This window comes from Megascapheus bottae, chromosome 14, assembly GCF_031878675.1.
Source record: "Megascapheus bottae isolate mThoBot1 chromosome 14, mThoBot2.hap1, whole genome shotgun sequence".
Taxonomy (NCBI): domain Eukaryota; kingdom Metazoa; phylum Chordata; class Mammalia; order Rodentia; family Geomyidae; genus Megascapheus; species Megascapheus bottae.
The window spans coordinates 23,397,725-23,419,430 of record NC_143522.1 but is presented as its reverse complement, the minus strand read 5'-3'; the positions used below and the strand labels follow the sequence as shown (position 1 = coordinate 23,419,430).

General features: G+C 43.8%; 1 protein-coding gene across 5 annotated transcripts in view; it reads left to right on the top strand.

The window, feature by feature from the left end:
• Positions 1-21,706, top strand: part of Ttc7b (tetratricopeptide repeat domain 7B) — a 188,645-nt gene that overhangs the window by 109,327 nt on the left and 57,612 nt on the right. For all 5 annotated transcript variants that reach the window (XM_090344701.1, XM_090344704.1, XM_090344699.1 and 2 more), the window contains 3 exons: positions 1,424-1,481; positions 7,507-7,579; positions 10,555-10,715. In XM_090344701.1, coding sequence (XP_090200827.1) covers positions 1,424-1,481; positions 7,507-7,579; positions 10,555-10,715 — 292 coding nt within the window. The remainder of the gene's footprint in view (positions 1-1,423; positions 1,482-7,506; positions 7,580-10,554; positions 10,716-21,706) is intronic.

Sequence of the window (21,706 nt, the reverse complement as noted above, 5' to 3'; positions counted from 1 at the left end):
GACCTGGTCACTGTTCTGAGCTCTTTTGTTTTTGGTCAAGGCTAGCCTAGCACTCTACCATTTGAGCCACAGTACCACTTTGGGCTTTTTCTGTGGTTAATTGGAGATGAGATTTTCATAGACTTTTCTGCCTGGGCTGGCTTCAAACTGTGATCTTCAGTTCTCAGCCTCCTGAGCAGCTAAGATTGCAGGCATGATCTACCAGCTTAATGTAAGGCAAACTGCCCCGTAACACTTACCCTGCTCAGGAGGTAGAACTTAGCTCACCTCCTAAAGCCCACCCCACATCCATGCCAATTACACCCCCATCCCTCTAAGAGAAAATATTATTCTCACTGATGTAGTGCTTCTCTTTGCCTTTATAATTTTGTTGTAGCTTGTTTTTGCTTGTTCTTGCAAATTACCCATTTCCCCCCTCCCAAAATATCAATGACCCTGGAGAAGTTTCACACATCTGGTAGTTTTCAATAATGGATTTCTGGTAATTCTCCATTTCCACATGACCTATTGACCGTAATCAGCACATTGCTTCTGGAAGAGTCGTGGAAGAGTGATTTACGCATGGCAGAAGACTGCCCCAAATTGTCCCTGTAATCTAGAGTCACTGGACCCTGTTGGGCCTCCTCTTGCATTCATCACTCACTGTAGTTGCTCTGAGGTTCTTTTTAACTCTATTGCTATTGTTCTGTGAGCTGGGTTGGAGCTTCAGGATCCAGCTGTTGATGAGGCGCTTCTGCGCTCCCAGCCACAGGCATGTTTCTCCACAGCTTTACTTTCTTGTCCCAGTGTCCCTTCATTTTGTTCATGGATAGGCTATTAAGAGCCAGTACTCATGTGCCCTGGCTTGTTGGCTCACAGCCTGATGCCCACATACTTTGGATACTCCAGTATCAAGGTAGAGATTGGCAGCTCCGTCTTTTCTGTTCATATCAAGGTATTGGAGGGCCTGGCCATTGGCCAATATGACTTAAAGTGGCCTTTCATGGCTCCATGCTAGTGTCCTTCAACCACGATCAGAGTTTCTCAGTGCCAGCTGCTCTCTAAAGACCATGGTCTAATGCCACTGATGCCCCATCCCTCCCTGCGCAGGAGAGCTAATCTTCACCTCTGCGTGACATTACACACCTGAGAAGACCATCATCCTCCTTCTAGAGTTCCACCTGGTTTTGTAAAAATAGCCCGGATAAGCATGGCTACCAAGAGTGACCATTCAGTTCACTCTTCCCTTGATGTCTCTCCATGGCTGGGGTCACTGAGTGCGAGTGTCTTAGGGGTGGGCCAGGGCTGCCATCCTGCCCTCGCCTTGCCTGCTGCAGGAGGCATGCGGGAACTGTGGCTTTTCATGTGTCATCCTGGTAATGGGCTCTTGATTATAAAAGAACTCTGATCTCCAGTGCACTGACTAATGGAACCCTTCTCTCAGCTTCCCTGCGAGGGATGCAGGAGGTCCTGCAGAGGAAAGCGCTGCTTGCATTTCAGAGGTGAGTGGGAGTTCATCTTTTCACTCGGCTGTACATAATGACTCTCAAAGATGATAAGTATAAAAAGAAGGTATTTATAAGAAAGTATTTATAAAGATTATGTAAACAGTGCTTTGTCCCCAGAGCAGCCAACATGCAGAATCAAGACTTGCTGCATCACTTGTTGCCCTGTAAATCTACATTCTTAATTTGTTTATCCATTTGGGTACATTCTATTCGTGCTTTCAGCTCAGAAAAGGCAGGCATTCTGTATGTCTAGGGAGATGATGGTTCCTTTATTAAAGACATATGTTATCATCTAGAAGAGGGATCTTTTTCTCTCTCCTTTTTTTTCTTTAATACACATCAGGCTGTAGGCTTTTCTATTATGAAATGAAAAAGCTAAATTAGAATGGTGGGAAAATGCAGCCATAATATTCAATGTATATATATGAAAAATGGGATTAGAAAACTGGAGGGAATTTGAGGGTTCAGGAGAGGAGAGTGATGAAAGGATGATATGATCCTGACACATTCGTTGTACCCACAGACTGGCAGATTGAATTGAACCATTTGTACAACTACTTAAAGATAGTAAAACATGTGACTATACAAATAATTATAGGTAAAATGACCATCTCTTTTTTTTTTCCAGTCCTGGGCTTGAGCTCAGGGCCTGAGCACTGTCCTTGGACTTTCTCAAGGCTAGAGCTCTACCACTTGAGCCTCAGCACCATTTCTGGCTTTTTTCTATGCATGTGGTGCCGAGGAATCGAACCCGGGTCTTCATGCATGCTAGGCAAGCACTTTAACCACTAGGCCAAACTCCCGGCCCCAAAATGACCATCTCTTTTCTAGAGAAAAGAGAAACAAACCAGCCCAGCTCCATTCCCTACTTTGCTCCTTAATGTGATTAGGACAGTGAACTCAGTGCTCCTAATTGTAAAACGCTGTGTCCCCTGGGCTTCCTCTCACATCCCTGTGCACAGAGGGGAGCAGAACCAATAGTTCTATCATTGCAGTATGAGGCTGAGTCGCAAGGATGGTAAGAGTCTTCCCTATATGATTGAAGGCAGTGTGGAATGAAGATCTCCTGACTCTAACCTAGTTTCTCTTGCACCTGCCATCCTACACTGTCCTGTTTATTTGGTGATACTGGAGATGGAGCTCCAGGCCTTGTGTTTAATAGTCCAGGGCTCTACACCTTGACTCTTCCTCTAGTCTTACTGCTATTGAGCTATAACAAATCCCTAAAATGAAGTTGTTGCCAGAATCCATTGTTAAAATCTCAAATTGGAAATGATCTTGTCAACTTAAATACGTCTGGGTTTAAACAGATTTCTTAGAATTGTATTCGGCAGTTACTTCTTCGGAAATTTCATGAGGCCCTCTCCTGCCCAAGCATCTGTGTTAGAGACAATCCTTAGAGCCCACAGATCAGTCATGGCGTCCTTGTGCTTTTTTCATAAACGTCATTATCATTTGCTTTCAGCTAGGCTGCATCATTTTCCTCTCATTCCTTCCTGCTTCCTAGCGGGCCTGCCGATGGCTCCTTTACTTTGCCAGTCTCGGTCTGCTTAATGACAGAATGCACCAGTTGTCATCTGCAAACAGATCTCCTGTCTCTGTGCTAAGCTTTTGTTGGCATTCATCAACACGGAGCGTGGAGAGCATTTCCATTTCAAATGATTTCAGGTTTTAGGTTCTGCAGTCCCAGTTTGTAAAGCCCACCCATGAATGCCTAAGAAAGTAGCCATTACATCTGCTTCGTTTTTCTTAAATCGGCACATCTTACTGGGTCTCTAAAAACAGCCCCTGTGGTGGTCTGCCTGGAGCTGCCAGCATAACTCTGTGTTATGTAACTGCTGTTCCCAGGCCTGAATTCATTTTTGTCCCTTTTCTGCTTAGGCTTTAATTCAAAGAGATGTAAAAATTTTAGTTCATATGGGAATAAAGAGTCATAAAACCCTACTAACCTAACTATTGTGTAGTCTAACCTAAATTAGTATTTGTGTGAAATATAGAATGTTTTCAAAGGAATGAAATTATTTTGGTTCAAGTATACATTGGCTATTTTGAAAAGTCAATAGTTGGAGTCCTATTAAAATCTTTAAAGGAAAGATTTTAAGGAAGAATGTTTTGTATTATTCCTTACATGTAAAAAGGTAATTTAAAACCACTTGGATAAGAAGTGCTTTTTCCACTTTGTGTTGTACATATTTTGCTCATAATTCTATTTATATAATTGTTTGGCCTTTTTTGTTTGTTTGTTTAAAAAGGAGCTAGGTATCTGTGGCTTACACCTACGTGGCTACTCAGAGAGATCTTAAGATCATGGTGTGAAACCAGTGCAGTCAGGAAAGTTCACGAGATGCTTATCTTCAGTTAACTAGCAAAAAACTGAAAATGGAGCTGTGTCTCAAATGGAAGGAGGCTAGCTTTGAGCAAAAAGCTAAGGGGCAGCACCCAGGTTCTGAGTTCAAACTTCAGTTCACACACACACACACACACACACACACACACACACACACACACAGAAAAGAAAGAATATAGTTTTATAAGAGATGGAGTTGCAGATTTAGCATATAAAAATAACTCTTAATTATGACTAGAGCCAGAAATCAAAAATATTCTCCTTGGGAGATTTGGGAGTGATTTTTTAAGATGTTCAAATAGTGGAGCTGCATTGTAATCGTGAGGCAATTTTTACGCAGAGAAACTTAGCCCAACTAGTTCTACCAATTCATTTGCTCCGCACAAAACATAATATTATTTGCAATGTTATGCATTGCTGCTTCTGTGGGCTCTCACGTCCTGCTGAGAAGAGCAGTCCTGGGATGTAGGGAGCATGTTTCAGTGCAGTGACCCACAAAGGCAGAGAGCCAGGGCCACTCCCTGTGGAAGAGGGGCTCAGGGTTGTTGGTGCAGGCCGCTCGTGTGGTACAGTGCATGTCTCCATTCTGTTCCCCCTCAGTGTCCCAGCTTCACCTTAAGTGTGGTATGTTGTATGGTGAGGGTAAATCCATTCACTGGGGACAATCTTGGCATTTCCCAGAACATAGGACTTGCAGTACTAAAGCCAAGGAAAGTCTGAGTGTATACCAAGTTGGGTGATGTGGGTATGTAACTTCTAGGAGACCCCAGAGTTACCCAGTTATACACATTTTTTGTCTTTGCTCACTGATCCCATGTCCACAGTAATTAGGAATGACAGCGAGTTCAAGAAGCATTGGCTACACAAGGCGACAGAGGTGATTGTATAGAGACCAGACCTTGGCAACACACATCCCTCATTCCAAATCTGACTGTGCCTCTCGCTGACTGTTCTTGGTCAAGATGCTTAACAGTAGATAATTACATCATAGCTATTATTGTTACAGGTATGTGTCGTAGAGACTAGCATCAAGTTTGATCATCAGCCTTCTTTGTATTCTTGGTTCAGTACTAGAGGATGCTGGACCTGGGACTGAGGAGCCCTCTGGGCTTTCACAGTTTGCTGTGGACCAGCCAGGTGGTCTGGGCAGTCCATGTGCCAGCAGACACTGCTCCAGTGGGACTCAATGGTCATATTTGATCTCCCACTCTGGTGGGACCTAGATCATTCATACATAGGCCGAATTATTGATATCCCTGGCCTAGCATAACAACAGGCACTGTGTAATGTGGAAGCCTGGGTGAGTGGGTGGCGTGGACAGCCTCATATTCATGGAAGAGAACTTGGATTCATGTATGGGGAGGCGCTTTGACAGTGGAAGAGCTTGGTGAGTGTCCCCGGGTCTCTGGGTTTCTTCTAGCAGCCTGGCCAAATGTTCCCTGCATGGGGATGGCACTCGGGGGCTGCTTTCAACCCCTGTGCAGAGCTCAGCAGGCTGGGGTGGCACAGCTCGCTTACGTGGAGCAGGTTAGCAGGGAACACAGCAAAGAGGGAAGTGCAGGTACTAAAGCTGTCCAGCAGGACTCAGGAAGGGATGCCCTGCACTGGTTCTCGTATCATTCGACAGTCTCCTTACTCCCTTTCTCCTTGGGCTGAAGTACACAGTCTGGCCCATTAGCCAACATTTCAGAGGAAAGATTTTAAATTGTGTGTGTAAAGTAGACCTCATTAGAAATTTGGTAGATAGATTTTCATTGATAGCCAGGGTGGAAATTCTTTTTTTTAAATTTTTTATTGTTATTGTGAAGGTGATTACATAGGGGTTACAGTTACATAAGTCAGATCAAGAGTATATTTCTTTCCCTCACTGTCTCCCAGTTTTTCCCTCCCATCCCTGTGCACAAGTTATATGTTCATCTTCAGTGGTATCCAGTGAGTAGCACTGCTGCATTTGCTCTCTCCTGGAGTTCATTTCTATAAATATTATTTTGTATGATCAGATGCACATAGGCATGCACCCCAGAAATGCCCTGGTTGCTAGTGCTTCTGGTTTGTTCCTTTCACACAGCTGTGGCCAACAGCTCATAGTTATCTGATGAGACCAGGGAGGGCCGTTGACAGAGCTACCATTATCCACGCCGAAGTCTTCAGACGACTGCCAGCTTCTCACTCGGTTGGCATTGTGTAGAGGCAACCATGATTTAACTTCATTTGGGAAAAATAGGAACTGGGCTGAGAAAATTACAGCTCTGACAAATTCTTTGTGAGGGCTGTGGAAACCCAGTTTTATATTATTTCTGAAGGAAGATGAGATAAAATAATCTTACATAATTCAAAGTTTCTTCATAATCAATTTTGTAATGATTTCTTCGGCATAATTAGGAAAGACGGAAACCATGCCGTTTTAATCTTCCTTATGAATGCCAAAGGGGGGGAAATTCTTTCATGTACCAATGGCATGGGAAAGCAATATAACCTGAAGTGTACAGTCTTGGCTCTAGTTGAAAGAAGACATGGTAAAGGTGGACACAGGCAGGTTCACAGCCTCCACCCCTTATGCCCAGATGAGAAACTCCTCCATGTTGCACACAGGTTGCTGGGGAGAATTCTTGAAGATGGGATGTGGCCAGTTCTGCACACAAGCTACCATGTTTGCCCAAACACTGCCCCTAGTCATGGATGTGACATATTTTGCTGACAGCACATACCTAGGACTCCTCTTCGTGCCTCTCCATGTGGCAGACAGACGGTTAATTAAAAGGCTTTATTTCTATGGAAAGCCAGCCTTGGCAGGTTTACACAATTGAATCCATAATGATTTGGCTTTCTGTTTTATCTTGGATTTGCTTTCTGCTGGTGGAAGATCCTCCTTTAATCACAGAATGTTGACAGAACGGTGTGATGGTTTATTTACTATCCGGGTTCCACCATTCATAATTAGTCTGCTATGGTCCCATGTGAGGAAAGTAAGTTTGTTTTTCTCCCCGCCCCTACCCCCCTAGACTGTTAAACACAGAAACATATCTTGTCCTAGTCACAAGTAGATTTGCTTATGGCAAAATGCAATTGCCTCCCTCATAAAAACAGAAAAGGTTGCTTTACAGCTCATTAGATGCCAGTACACACTCTACATACCCACATCAGAGCCCAGTTCATGGAAGCAAGCCTCGTGAACCACGTGGCCTCATCTAGCACAGTTATGTGAATCAACTCCATGGAATTCATCAGAAACTTAATGAGATTGAATTTATTTTCCCCCTTCTGGTTCCTTTTCTAAGCAAAGCCAGATCTTTGATTTTTCACATGGTTTCTCTGATATCCAGAAATTTGAATGAAGGTGGAATTAAGGCCAAACCAAACTTACCCAAAGCAAACATTGCTTACCAATGGCACATGCAACGTTGGCCTGATGTTGCCCCTGAGCTTCTCCTGCTCAGTTTACTGCGCCTCTTGGCCTCCCCTGGGAGACAACACCCAGAAATATACTCGTATGGACCGTGGTCGGAGAAAAGCATCCCATTTGTTCGCAGGCGAGGAAGTAGAGTTCAGTGAAACATTAGAGTGAAACTAGAAAGTGGGGTATGGCATAAAAATGTGGAAGGGAGGGAAACGTTTGATAGGGACATGAAAGGTACCTGTCTCGTGTACTAATGGACATACATTCTTTTTCAGGGCCCACAGCCTCTCACCCACAGATCATCAAGCAGCTTTCTACCTGGCTCTGCAGCTTGCCATCTCCAGACAGGTCAGTGTCTCTAAAGTGCCCTAAATTTGATGCCTTCAGTACTTCTGATGCAGTAGGCCATCCTGCACCTGAGGCTCACTTGAAATAGAGACTCCTGGGAATCCCCAGGTCCTCTCAGAGAAGAGCCTAGGGTTTGGGTCTGAGCATCAACTGTGAAGAACCGTGAGTCTCGGGCTCTGCTCTTAGAGATGAAATCCACCAATCTGGATAATCTAGCCTGGGCTCAGATGACAGCTTGGGATATGGGACATGACATACACCCTGACATCAAGAGTCCCACCGGGCACCTCTGGCCCACGCCTGTAATTCTACCTACACATCTCAAGGTCCCTCAGCCAGCTCCAGCACTAAAGTCTATGAGACTCTTATCAGCAATTGAACACCCAAAAAAAATGGAAGTGACACTGTGGCTCAGTGGTAGAGTGGTAGCCTTAGCTGAGGAGCTCAGAGAGAGTGCCCAGGCCTAGTTCAAGCTCCATGACCAACCAAAACAAAAACAAAAACAAAAACAAAAAAAATCTAGTCCCTTGCTGACAGGAATGAGCTACCAAAGCAGCCCAGGTCTAGGTGGCAGGGTGGAAATTTAGTCACTGATATAGCCTGGCTGTCACAGAGCATTTGTGATTGACAGGAAGATGCCAGCAAGCGTCAATCATCAAAGCTATTGGGTCTATTGAAATGCATGGAACATATGAATAATTGCAACCTGTGATTACTCATAGTAGGAGACGCAACAGAGCTCTCCTTGACAGGTGGGGCATAAACTTTGCTTCCCAAAGGGAGCTGCCTTTGGCATTCTCATGCCCCTTCTGTCACCTCTCCTGTCCTCTCCCAGCTGTTCTGGGGACTCCAGTCACATGCATGCTTGCCCACCAGATGCTGGACACTGGTGGTGACCCCAGTGCATTCCTGGGGGGAGGAGGTGAATCAGGTCAGCTCCACAGAAGGCCAGGCTCAGCCGTGTATCTGTCTTCTGTCACCTGGGTATGGTGTTGAGAAGTGGCTCCTATTGGCAACCTGGGAAATAGAGCTACTCCCCTGTAAATCTCCTGTCACCTGACATGGTGACATGGCTCACAGATGGATTGGCCAGAAGCTGCTGCTGAGCTGAGCACTGACCATCTGGTCTCCGCTTCACTGAGAGCTCCTCCCCCTCTCTTCAGTGCCTCCTCCCCTGACAGCCTAAACTCCTTGCTTAGCTCCTGAGACTCCAGGAGATCAGGCTCTGGCATCTGTCATAGCGATTGTCTTACCCTGTCACTTGGCATCCATGAAGACTAGCTGAATGAAAGAGCCATCGTTTTGCACTCTGCGTTAGTTTGTCCCACAGTTGGTAACAAATGATAAATAGATGGAGACTTGTGGATCCAGCTAAGGCTTGTGGCACATGGTGGAGAAACAGCAGAGCTCTCAGCAAACAGTTGTGACCCTTCTAATTTACAGCCAAAGCCATCTGGCCAAGAGGAATAGGTAGAAAAAAAAAAATCAGGCAATCTAGAGTCACTCTTGTTTTGGTTTCCTAATAGCTGGGTGACCATCCACAAGTCATGTCACCTCCCTGGACTTTAGCTGCCTCCTGCCAATGAAGGGAAGGAAGAGATGATCTCTCTGCCACCTGTGACAGCCATGATTCTGGCTGTCTTTCAAAGCCTCCAGAGCCAATGCTTATAAGTAAATCCACGTAGAACAAAAGCTCCAAGAGAAAAATCAAATGGTTTAGAAATGAGAAAACATGACTTCTCCCAGGAACTGAAATTACTGAGGCTTTGAGGAGAAGCAGAGAATTGAAAGGAAGCCCCGCTGAGGCTGGAATCTGAGTCCAGAGGGGGTGGAGTCTCTAGGGTGGATGTGTCAGAACATTTCTGTTCCTGACTCTGTTTCTCCTTGATTGCTGTTAAAGCTGTGTGGAATTTAGGTTATTCAAATAGCCACCATGTATGCATTTTTTATCAACTGTCTGATGGGTGGTTTTTAAGAATGTTCTATATAGCTATTGCATTTAAAGATTAAGGCTCTTCCAGGCCCACTTGAATTTGGATACAATGCTACTTTATAATGCTACTTTGGTTGTGTGGCATTATCATTTGTGTCTTGGGATCCAGTTATTCTGGGTTCTAGTTTTGAAATGTGTAGAGTCCATTTGCATATTTCTTGCATGTTCAACAGAGATTCAAACATCTGGTTATTTGGAAAGTTCTTTTTTTATTGTGTTTTATGATCAGAGTAATGTATATAGAGGTTACAGTTACATTCATCAGGTAGTGGGTACATTACTTCTTGAACATTGAACATTGATACCCCTTCTTCTCCCACTTTCCCTCTCCCCAACCCCTCCCAGTCATCTTGTTTATCTTTAAAATTGTTGTTCTTAATATACTATGTGAATTTTTTTGTCTTTTTTTCCCCTTATGGTTTATCTATCTGTTGTTGTTACTGTATCTGACTTTGGTACCTTGTACAAATGTTAATTTGTTTATCCAAAATAGGGAAGGGAAGGGAAGGGAAGAGGAAAAACAAGATCATTTGGAAAGTTCTATTCGAGGTTTTTATGACTTTAATTTCTACAATGCCTTTAACAAAGAACAATTCGGCGAGGTAGTTTAATCCCACTAAGAACCACTGGTAATTATGTCTATTTACAGTGAAATTGTAAAGAACATAATCGAAAGGGGGTATACTGAGTTGAGGAAGGAGGAATTATTTATTTAAGAGAGACGCAAAAGACTGGGAATTGGCAGTTACGCAGAGAATGCAGCCTCTCGTACAGCTTCATCCGTCTCCTGCCAGAAATGAGCATGTTTCCATCCAGGGACTGCTGCGAAGGCAGGGCTTAAAATGTGGAGTGGCACAATGCAAAATAACTTCTGACCTTTACAGAGACAGTGACTTCTTTGTTGTGTGATTGTGTGTGTGTGTGTGTGTGTGTGTGTGTGTGTGTGTGTGTGTCTAAAGACACCTTTTTTGTTCTAAACTAGATACCAGAGGCCCTAGGGTACGTCCGCCAGGCTCTCCAGCTTCAAGGCGATGATGCCAACAGCCTGCACCTCCTCGCCCTCCTCCTGTCAGCACAAAAGCACTACCACGATGCCCTCAACATCATCGACATGGCCCTGAGCGAATATCCAGAAAACTTTATGTAAGTGGTCCTCACGCACAAGTTATTAAACGTGCCTCTTCCCCTCGCCTTCTCCCAGTCTGTCTAATGTAAGTTTTTATGAGTATCCTGAAATAACACAGAGTCTCCTTTACTCTGGCTTTATAGTTCACTAGTTGAACTGCTTCCGTTCTTTCCTGGTATGTGCCTTTCGCACACACAGGATGATTTTAGATAGATACATCTTTTAATGCATATGTAAGGGGGGAAACCTTGTCTATCAATATGAGATTTCATGGGAGAGATTAAGAACCCTAATCAATTTCAAAAAAAATATGAAGTCAATACTAATTCTAATATACTTAGATGTGGCAAAAATTCGGTGAAATTTCAGTGACTGGAAGATGGGAAACATTGCTGTTTTGCCTGCTTGTCCTGTTGTTGTGGGCAACTTGAGGCAACCTTTGAACCTTAGTTTTATTCTCTAGGAAATAGAATTCCTTAAATATAAGTAAGTCAATATTTGTATATGCTCCTAAAGTTACCGTGTGCATGAATTGCCTGTTTGTCTTCACATCTTTCCTCTGGCTCACGTGTTTGTTGAACCCATGTGTTTAGAATCCATGCCTGATATTAGGCTTTGTGTAAAGCGTTGCCTTCGGCTACTGGGTTACCATCATGTCCTCAGTGGTAGCTTAGTAACCAGCACACAGAGGCCAGAAATAGTAACGCCTCCTGCAGGCTGGAAGGTTCTAATTGTCTATGGTTATAGATGGGGTGTGGCGGCTGGGGGTGAGGAGAGAAGGGACAAAACGTGGAAGGTGGCTCCTGTGGCCCCCTTCCCTTTCAGAAGGGATTGCAGTGGCAGCCTGTAAGTGGGTCAGCTTTGGCTTGATTTCTCCACCCTTTCACCTCGCTGTGTTTTTTTAATCAGTGCTTTTCAGCAGCTTTCCATGGAAAATCAGTTCACACATTTTCATTACAGACATTCCTTTGTCTACAAGTGAAAAGGGCATTTCTCTTCTCCCCATCGAGAAATTCTTGTTATGAAACTTCCTGTCTAGAGATTTCTGTTGTAGGCTCAGCTCTTGATGCAGAGTGAATTAAAGAACCTCTCTGCAGTGCTTACATCTGGCAGATGTCTACTTCATCTTGTGTATACCTGTTTAGTTCTGTATTTTTATTCTAAGATGTTTAACCCATGCAACCTTAAAATGGCTAACTTGCTTTAAAAAATAAAACAACAACAACAAAAAAAAACCATACAAACCTGTTTTTGCTGGGTGCCAGTGGCTCACATCTGCAAGTTTGCCTAGGGTGGAGGCTAAGACCTGGAGAACCAATGTTGAAAGCAGAAATTTAATGAGATTCTATCTCTAAGTAACCAACAAAGCATCATACTGGAGGTATTTCTCAAGTGATATAGTGCTAGCCATAAGCAAGAAAGTAGAATGAAGAATACAAGACCCTGCTTTAAGTTCCAATACAAAAGAAGGAGGAGGAGGAGGAGGAGGAGGAGGAGGAGGAGGAGGAGGAGGAGGAGGAGGAGAAGAAAAATCAGGCCTTTCCCCATCCTGATATAGTGAAGTACAACCTGATATAATCCACTCAGTTTCTCCTCTCTGTATGTATAAGGTGCTATTTCTTGCTTCCCACCTCTGGCACACCTGTGCCCAGGTATATGTACACACCTTGCACTAAACGTTGGACTCCTGTGTATGGCTGCTGCTTCCACAGCCTACAGTGTCATGGTGAAAAGTTCATTAGACTAGGAGCAGTAAACAGGGGTGGCTGGTATGAGAGTACCTCTGAGTGACAGCCGCTGACAGCCTTTTCAAGTAGTCGACAGAAGGAACAGCAGTGGAGATATTTGAGGAATGCAGGCCTGTTATTTTAATGTTAAGCCGTAAGCTGACAAAAGCAAAAGCATATGGCAGCAGGTCCGAGACCAGCCAATGACTGGTTGGCTTTTTAAATATCTGCGTTTCTTCCTTTATGATGGAAGCTTCTTCCCAAGCATACTTATTAAAAATTGAGGCCACATGTCCTTAGTGGATCCCAACCTACGTAAAGCATGTCAATGGCAACCTAAACAAACGAGTGGACTTTCCCAGCCAGGCAGTGATGTCTGCTTGTTGGTGACGAGTTTGTCCCCAGTGGAACACTTGCCAATCTGAAGCACACAAGCCACGCCTCCTGCCGTGCTGGTGCTGAGACGGTTCATCAGAAGTTGCTCCATGGAAGTGAAAATCCTCCCCAGTTAGGGTCAGCCGTGTTTGTCCCTTGAGCTGTTGCCAAATAGGACAGCTGAAAGCTCTTACAAGGAGCAGCCGATCCTCCAACCCTCCCCGTCTGTATTCATCTGTTTTCCGTTGCTATAACAAAACATCCGAAGGTGGGTTAGCACGGATAAAGAAAAGAGGTTTATTTAGATCACAACTGGAGGTTCAGGAGCATGGTGCCACATTCAGCTCTGTCGAGGCCCCCCTGGGCTACCTCACACCAGACAGTGGGCCTCATGGAGGGAACATGTGCGAGAGAGAGAGGTCACCCGAGAGACAGGAAGCCAGGGAGTTGGGGGAGCCAGCCTTGCTTTTATAACAGCCAGTCCTTGTGAGAACTGAGATCCCACAAGAATTCCATCAGTTACTTCAGAGGCAAAGCTCCTAACAACCTAGCTACCTTACAACAGGCCCCATCCGGTCCCCCCATCACCACATGCGGACCACACTTCCAACATGAGCCCTGGGAGACACACCTCAACTGCACCACTTTGTTCGTACACCTTCTGCTCTAGTTTGGATGAGTGACCCCCCACCCCCAAAGGCCCATGTGTTTAAAGCATCATGGCTCCACCCAGAGTGGTGGAGCCTGTGAGGGTGCTTAGGTCACCAGGGAGAGAGGGAGCAGTCCCACTCATCCTCGTGTTTTGCTTAGGTCACTTCTCAAGGTGGCCCCACTTATCCTTTTGCTTTGCTGAGGCTGTGGGGAAGGGATGCATGACCCTGCTCATCCCTGCTTTTGCTTCCTTCTTTCACTTCCTGGTTCGTGAGGTGAGTGGTTTACTCCACTCTGAGCTCCCATCATGCTCTTGCCAGAGATCCAAAATGGTGGGAGAACTTGAGCTTGGACTAGAACTTCTGGAACCATGAGCTGGCATACGCCTTTCTCTCTCGGTTTGTTGTCTGGAGAGAAGAGTGTTTGCTTTTGTGGAATTAGGAATTCAACTGGGGATCCATAAGCCAGGCCCTCAACCCTTTGGGTTTTGCTTTATTCTTCAAATAGTCCCATACTAACCTTGTCTGGACTCACCTCTGCCTCCTGAGTAGCTAAGACCACAGAGGTAGGCCACCACACCCAGGATCCGCCAATGTAAAGTGTCCTTTCCTAGCTAGAATAACAGGCATGTGCCATGTCTAGGTCTCAATTGAGGAGGGGTATCATGAACGTCTCTGCCAGGGTCAACTTCAAACTGCAGCCTTTGTGATTGTAGCTGTAAGACACTGGTGCCCAGCTCTTTTTACTAATGTTTAAAAGAACTTTATGTTTGAATGCAACATAGACGTCAAAGGGTTTTCTTTGTCTTTATACCCTTGTTAGCTTTTTAACATTTAGCTTAGGCTGGTGTGTGTGTGTGTGTGTGTGTGTGTGTGTGTGTGTGTATGTGTATTTTAGAACCATTTGTTCCTTGAATATTAAATTTAAGTAGAATTCACTCATAAAACTATGTGGGGCTAATCTTTTCATTTTCCTAGGAGATTTCTGCTGCTTCTTAAAAGAAATGATTATAGGAAAATTTCTACTTCTATGAGTTTTTTATTTCTTATTTTATGAAGCAGTATGTTATGAGGAAATCTATAAAGTATGTATTCAACAAATATGTATATTCATCTACATTTTAAACTTGTGGGCATGAAATTGTTCTTAATGTGTTTTATTTATCACCACAGTTTACTGCTGCAGTTGTCTTCTTTTTCATTCTTGACATTATTTCACTGGGCAGTCTGCTAGATACTTAGTCACTACACTTCTCATTTCAAAGAACCAGTAGCTTTTCCTTTCTAGCACCTCATTTGTTGGTTGACTTTCTTTTCATTAAATTTCTGTTCTTCAGTTATTTCCTGCCTTCCATTTTCTTTGTTTGTCCTGCATGTTTAGTTCATTAAGATTTGACTTATCCTTAGATCTAAATATTTAGTACTAAAAATTTTCCCTCTAAACACTAATTTAGCTATAATCTACAAGTTTTAATGTGTGAAATTTTTATTATTATTCAGTTCTCAATACTTTCAATAGGCCTATTCTCATTAGACTTGCATTTTTATAAGTTGAGTTTTTAAGTTTTTGTAGCTAAATTTTGTTATGGGATTTTAAAGTCTTTGAGTTATATTTCAGTACTATAAGCACATAGCTTTGAAATGTGTTGTAATTGTTTTATGGCTCAGCATGGGGCCACTTCCTGTAAATATTCTTCGTGTGCTTAGAAAATGCTTTCTGCATTTGTTGAGCTGCATTTTATACATATTTTCCTATAAGCCAGACTATTCAGATCTTCTTTATTCTGGCTTTGTGGTCCATGTAACCTATCAATTACCAAGAGAACATATGTTGAAGTATTCTACTAGGATGGCAACATTAGCCCTTTTTTACCACATATTTAGGGCAGTTTTTGTTTTGTATGTTTTGAAGCCAGGTTATTACATACATATAAAGTTAGCCCTGCTGTATCTTCCTGGTATGATCAACCCTTTGTCATTAAGATGTTGATATATAATTATACTTTGCCTCTGTCTAGTACACATTCACATGCATATGTGTATTTATAGTCTTGGACTATCTCCCATTCTCTTTGGATTCTATATGTGTATGTTTGATGTATTGTTCACTATATCTAGCTGATTTCTAACTCACATTGACAGCGTTTGTTGTAACACTTAGTTCATTTCTTTTTTGTCAGTACTGAAAGCTTATATAGCTCTACTCATTTAAGCTTTGTTTTCAACCTACATTTTCATCTTGTCCTATCTTCTCCTTTCCTACATTCATTTATCTGTGTGTGTGTGTGTGTGTGTGTATGTATGTATGTATGTATGTATGTATGTATCTTTCTATCTATTTACTTTTGTGCTGGTTCTGGGGCTTGAACTCAAGGCCTGGATACTATACTTGAGGCTTTTTGCTGTCTAAAAGTGACTTTCAAAGTGTGTTTACCATTCTAGGCTCAAACCTGTTCTAATATCCCAAGTGATCTCGCTCCTTTTTGTAGTCATCGAAAAGTCAACTGTTTGTTTAATTGTGATTCATAATGCCATCTGTCTTTTCTCTCTGACTGTGTTAATTGCCATAGTTGCTGATATGTTAAGTTTTTAGATGATCCATCTATTGGGGGGGGGTAGATCCTGTTTGGGTATCTTTGGGCTTTTAAAACCTACAGGTAGTATTGATCCTGTTTATCATTTCTAGAAAGTTATCTGTCATTATTGTTTTAAATATTATTTCTCTTTTTTTTTTGGCCAGTCCTGAGCCTTGAACTCAGGGGCTGAGCACTATCCTTGGACTTTCTTAGGTCTAGAGCTCTACCACTTGAGCCACAGCACCACTTTTGGCTTTTTTCTATGTATATGGTACCGAGGCATCGAACCCAGGTCTTTGTGCATGCTAGGCAAACACTCTACCAGTAGGCCAAACTCCTGGCCCCATTACTTTTTTTTTGTAGATAGCTATACCTTTTTTTTTTTTTCAGTCTGAAAAGTCCTGCCTTTTGTCTCAATTGTTTGGTACTTTCACATTTAATACAGTTAGTGACATGGTAGAGTTTGCAGTTGCCATCTCCTGTTATACTGTCATTATGCCCCTAAACCTTTTGCCCTTCTCAGTAAAAACAAATTAAAGCCTTAGAACAATTAAATATCTAGATAAAAGAATGGAAAGCTAGTGTTAGCTCATGGCATACTAATTGTAATACTATATGTTTTTCCCCAAATAAAATTTGACAGTATATACATTTTTTATGTTGAACAATGTTGATAAATTCTGATAGATTCATTGTCTTAGTGTACTTGGTATACAAGCCCTGGTTTTCCTTCTTCTGAAAGACAGCTTTGTAGAAACTTCCCTTGATGAATATATTTTGTTTAGTAATTTTCCATATTGGCCCTAAAAAGTAGAAGCGAGTGCCAGGTGTCACTTGCAGAACTCATCTCCCATAAACAGGGAGACTGACTATGGGCCAGGGCTTTGAGCAAACCTCAGGCTTATTTTCTGCCACTGAAATTCATTTTTTTTAGATAAAAGATGAAGATGAGAAGTGACAGCTTGGTGTTTTTGTCTTTGGAATGTGGATCAGGTCTTATCACACTCAGGGTGGCGTTGGCGAACTTCACTGTTATTAAATGTTAGTATTCTCATTCAGCAAGCCTTACAGTGGCTGCCAAAGGAAGCCAGCCATCAGGCTGAGTTTCTTGCCCTGAGACAGACTGTGGTTATGTAATTGTCCCATAGATTGTTTGGTTTGTTTGTGTGCTTCAGGCCTGGAGATGAAACCTAGTAGAAGCTAGGAAAGCACTGTACCACTTGAGCCACATTCCCAGCCTTTCGTTTATGGGTTTTTTTTTTTCCTCAGGTAGTCTATCATTTCCTGGGCCAGTCTCCAACTCCAAATCCACCTCTTTTGTAGCTGGAATTATAGGTGTGCACTGCTGTACCCAGCTTCCAGTAGAATTTTAGCTGAGCTTTCACTTTTTCCTATTTGGACAGTTCTTTTAATCACCATGATGCAGAAGATACTAAAACAAATCATCTCACACCGAATTGGAAAAACAGCAGCTCTCCTAAATTATGCTCCTGTCTGTGCTCTTCAGCACATGCATGTGGAAGTACTGAGTTTCTTCTCACAGGGTAGAAACTAAATCTAAGGCAAGATGTGGCCAGGTGAACATGGATTTAATATAACCACCTCTGGAATTTATGTGCTGCTTTAGAACAGGCACTTTGTGGAACTAAGTTAATCCTTCCAAGAACCATCTGAACTAAGCAGTAACCTCCTTATTTTACAGATGAAAAAGTGGAGACACAGGGAAGTTGAATCTTTTGCCAAAGATCCCATGCCCAGAAAGCAGCAGAACCATGACTTGAACTCAGGCAACCTGGCCTTGACACATGTGCTCATAACTCCTAATGCCTTGAAGCATTGGGTTCTTGCTGGGTTCTAGATGGTGGAGACACCGCTGTGAGCCATACAGACCTTCTGCTGTCTTGGAGCTGACGGTCCATGTGAGCAGAACGTTTATGCCATCTCTCTCACTGGTCTCATCAATAAACTAGAACACTTAGGTGAGGTCATTGTTTCCTTAAGTGGAATATAGATCTGCTTTTTTTAAAAATCATTATGGCAAGTGAGAAAGCGTGTCTTTCTCACTTCATCTTATGCAGTCTCTCAAAGAAACTCGGGGTAAGTTGAAACATCTCTTGAACAATGCTTTGTCATGATTACTGAGAGGCTAGGCGCTGTGGTCTGCTTTTATATAATGAAGTAATGAACATGCCCATCAGATTTGCATGTGATAAAATGCTGGACCACAAGGAAAGAGACTGTTCATCTCATAAATCTTGATTCACTGAACCTAGGGGAGGGATGAGTCACAGGGACCGGCTCTGGGATGCTAGTCTGTGGGAAAGGAGAATGGCAGAGCCTGGGAGATACCAGCAGCAGGATTCACAATAACAGAAGAAAGCAGCTTGGTTTAAAAATGCACGAAGGAGTTGAATGGGTGACACAAGTTGTGATAGATGATCAAAATGACTGCATAATGGCCACAGAATTGGACATGCAAATTTTATAGCAGATATATATATGTACATATATACATATATATTTACTACATTTACTTAAAAAACAAAACCTTTCTGGTTGGTGGTATATATTCGCAGAAAACTAAAGTTAGATTACTGGGGACCCTTCTCCCCTCAAAAGTCTCTGGTTCTGGATCTCTCCTACCTTCTTCGGGGTGGACTTGCTAGCCGAGGGAATGGCCCCAGTAGACAACCTGTGTGTGTGTGTCACATCTTGCTGTGCTGCTCTGAGTCTGCGCAACAACTGCAGTCTGGTACTTGGAGCTTGTCAAGACAGAATACCCAGAAGGCAGGGGGAAGTGGCTTGGAAAATGCAAAGTAGGTTCCAAGCTATGTGTGGTCACGTTTGTTTAGAAGAGGATCACTGTCCTGCTCGCCGCCTACTCCCTCCTGCGCAGTACTGGCACCTGGGTGGCTCTTTGATCGCCACTTTGAAGTCTTCCTGAAACTCCCTCTTCTGTAGTCTTTTCTGATTCTGCCTGGGCGAACATCTCCCCACGAGTGTGTGAGTGCCTCGGGCTGGCTGCCCTGGGTTGGAAGGCCACGTCGCAGGGAGAGGCCAAGCTGAGGCAGGAACAACACCCATGTTGGAAGACTGGCTCCAGCCATGGCACCTGCAAAGTCTATTTTAATACTTTTCTTTCCAAGATCTGCAAGTTCTCCTAGAGAAGTCATTCAACAATTCCAAGTATGGAATGTCATCTTCAGAAGTCATACAGCTCATTTCCTGGAAACCTCTGGGTCCCCAGCACCTAGTCCAGTGCTTGGCATGCTGCAGACATGAGTAATGTCTGTGCGATGAGCCATTGAAGCTCTCGGCCCCTGGTTGTAGCCAGGCATGTGTCTGCCGTTGCTTCTTCTCCTGCCCACTTTGCTTTCTGTGCTCTGACCTGTTTGTTTGTTCTCTGTCCCAGGCTTGCTCACCAAACCCGCGGGCAGCTTCTTTTCCTCCCTCTCACTTGGTCCCCACTCACACGGTGTCCCCCACTGCCCAGGCCTTCAGGAAGCAGTGCCGTCTCTGCACACCATTGTGTTGTGCCCAGCACCACATGTAGTGGCTCCCTTTAATCACGTGTCACATGTCCCATTGAGACATGAGCAGGGCCATTCCAGAGGTGTCAGCCCAACCTGGCCAGGTCACTCACTGTCTCCTGAGGCGCTCTACCATGCTCATTGGAAATGAGACTGATAGCTGAAGCAGGAAACCAAAACAAGCCAAACTGGGGTGTCTTGAGGTTATTTATCCCAGTTTATTTGTTCTAAAAATATAGCTAGAACGATGAGGGTGTATCCCAGATTGTCAACACTTTGACTGAAATGAGAGGCAAAATGTAACCAATATGGGTACTGGCAGGAGTCCCTGCCTATCACAAAGAGGTGGCAGCCTTAGGTCACCAAGGGTGCAAGCCAGCTTGACAGAAACAGACATGTATGCCCCCAGTTCTGCCTCATTCACAGCCTTTCCCTGGTGGCTAAGGAGCTGTGAAGCTCTGAAGGAAGAGACATCTCCAACTCATACCTCTCAATACTTTGGCTACAGGAAACTCTGTTTCACTGGGTGAATGTGGTTTTGATTTCCCAGGCCAGGAGGCCTGAGTGTCAGGGGTGGGGCAGTGCAGCCCCTTTGTGCACTGAGGGTAAGGCCTGATGGGGAAGAAGCTTGATGGGCTGGCATTAGCTATGTCTCCATCCAGAGCAGCTGCTGATGTTCCAGTCTTCCAGCGCAGGAGGGGCCTCGTGTGTCAGGGAACACTGACTCAGTGCTCTGTAGACTCCAGGGGGACACTGATGACTCGGGGAATGGTGCCCCTGCCTTGACATACCATGGGTACTATAGACACCCCCTGGAGACATGTCACAGCCAGGGCCAGGATCTGGCATAGCCCTCAGAAAGTGATCAGGGGGTACTCCTGAAAGAAGGCACAGTCCCCAGTTCCAGACCACAGCCATGAGCTTCATGTTTATGCTTTCTCAGAATTCCCACTCAGCTGAGCAACAGAATACATCCTGAATGTTCTCCTGGATCCAGGCCTGGGTGGTACACGCCACCCAGGTAGCTAATCTGGGTAGCTAATCCCAGCTACTCAGAGGAGAGCTTCCACCCAGGAATTCAGGACCAGCGTGAATCACATATGAAGAACTCAACTAAAACAAAACAGAAACAAGACCTACATATACATAGACGTATGTGTGTTTATATGTATATGAACTTTAAAGATATCATTAGTGCAAGCGATAAGGGAACTCTTCCTTAGAGGTCTTTTTCTTTAAAGTCAGACCATTGCACAGCCATCCTCCATGGTTTGGAGTGATGAGCATGTGAGTACCGGGGTCTCACTTATGCAGATTCTGACTCAGTGGGTTGAGAGTGAGTAGAAAATATGGAGATTCCATTTCTTTTTTTTTTTCTTTTCTGTCAGTCATGGGGCTTAAACTCTTGGCCTGGGACCTATCCCTGAGCTCTTCAGCTTAATGCTACTGCCCTACCCTTTGAGCCACAGTACACTTCCGAGATTCCATTTCTTATAAGCTCCCAGAAGATTCTGACATCACCTTTCCTGGACAATACTCTGAATATTTGAAGACCTGTCAAAACCTTTTCTAGCTTTGGGCTAATTATAAAAACATGGGTTTGGGGGGGGTATGTGTATATGTGTATGTATACTTGCATAATTTTTTTCCTGATGAGCCTGTCAATATAGCAATTAGATAAGCTAGACAATTTAAGAAATTATGTGTTTTCTGGGTCACAGTTGAGTAATTAGATCATTCATTAGTGACATTTACTGAATATTGGCAATTAGTGTTAGCGGGATCTGATACTCAGTAGGAAGAGTCACATAAGTGGTTTCACACCTCTCTCCCTTCCAGTTGTCATCAGAGGGATATTGAAGTGACTTACAGCAGTCTCTCAGCCCTAGCCTCACAAAGCTGCCAGTGTGGCCTCGTTGGCTCACCTGGCAGGGATCAGACATTGTTGAACTTTGTCACAGCATTGCTTTTCCATCACAATGACTCAGCCCACGAGCACAGGCTGATTTTTACAGATACATCACGTTCCAAGATGACCTTCTTGAGAAAGTCAGCCCCAAGAGCCAGGATCCAACCAGCACACACTAGGCCATCAGAAATGTTGATGACACTAGTGGAGGTGGATTTCCTTCAAGTCTCATTTGAACTTA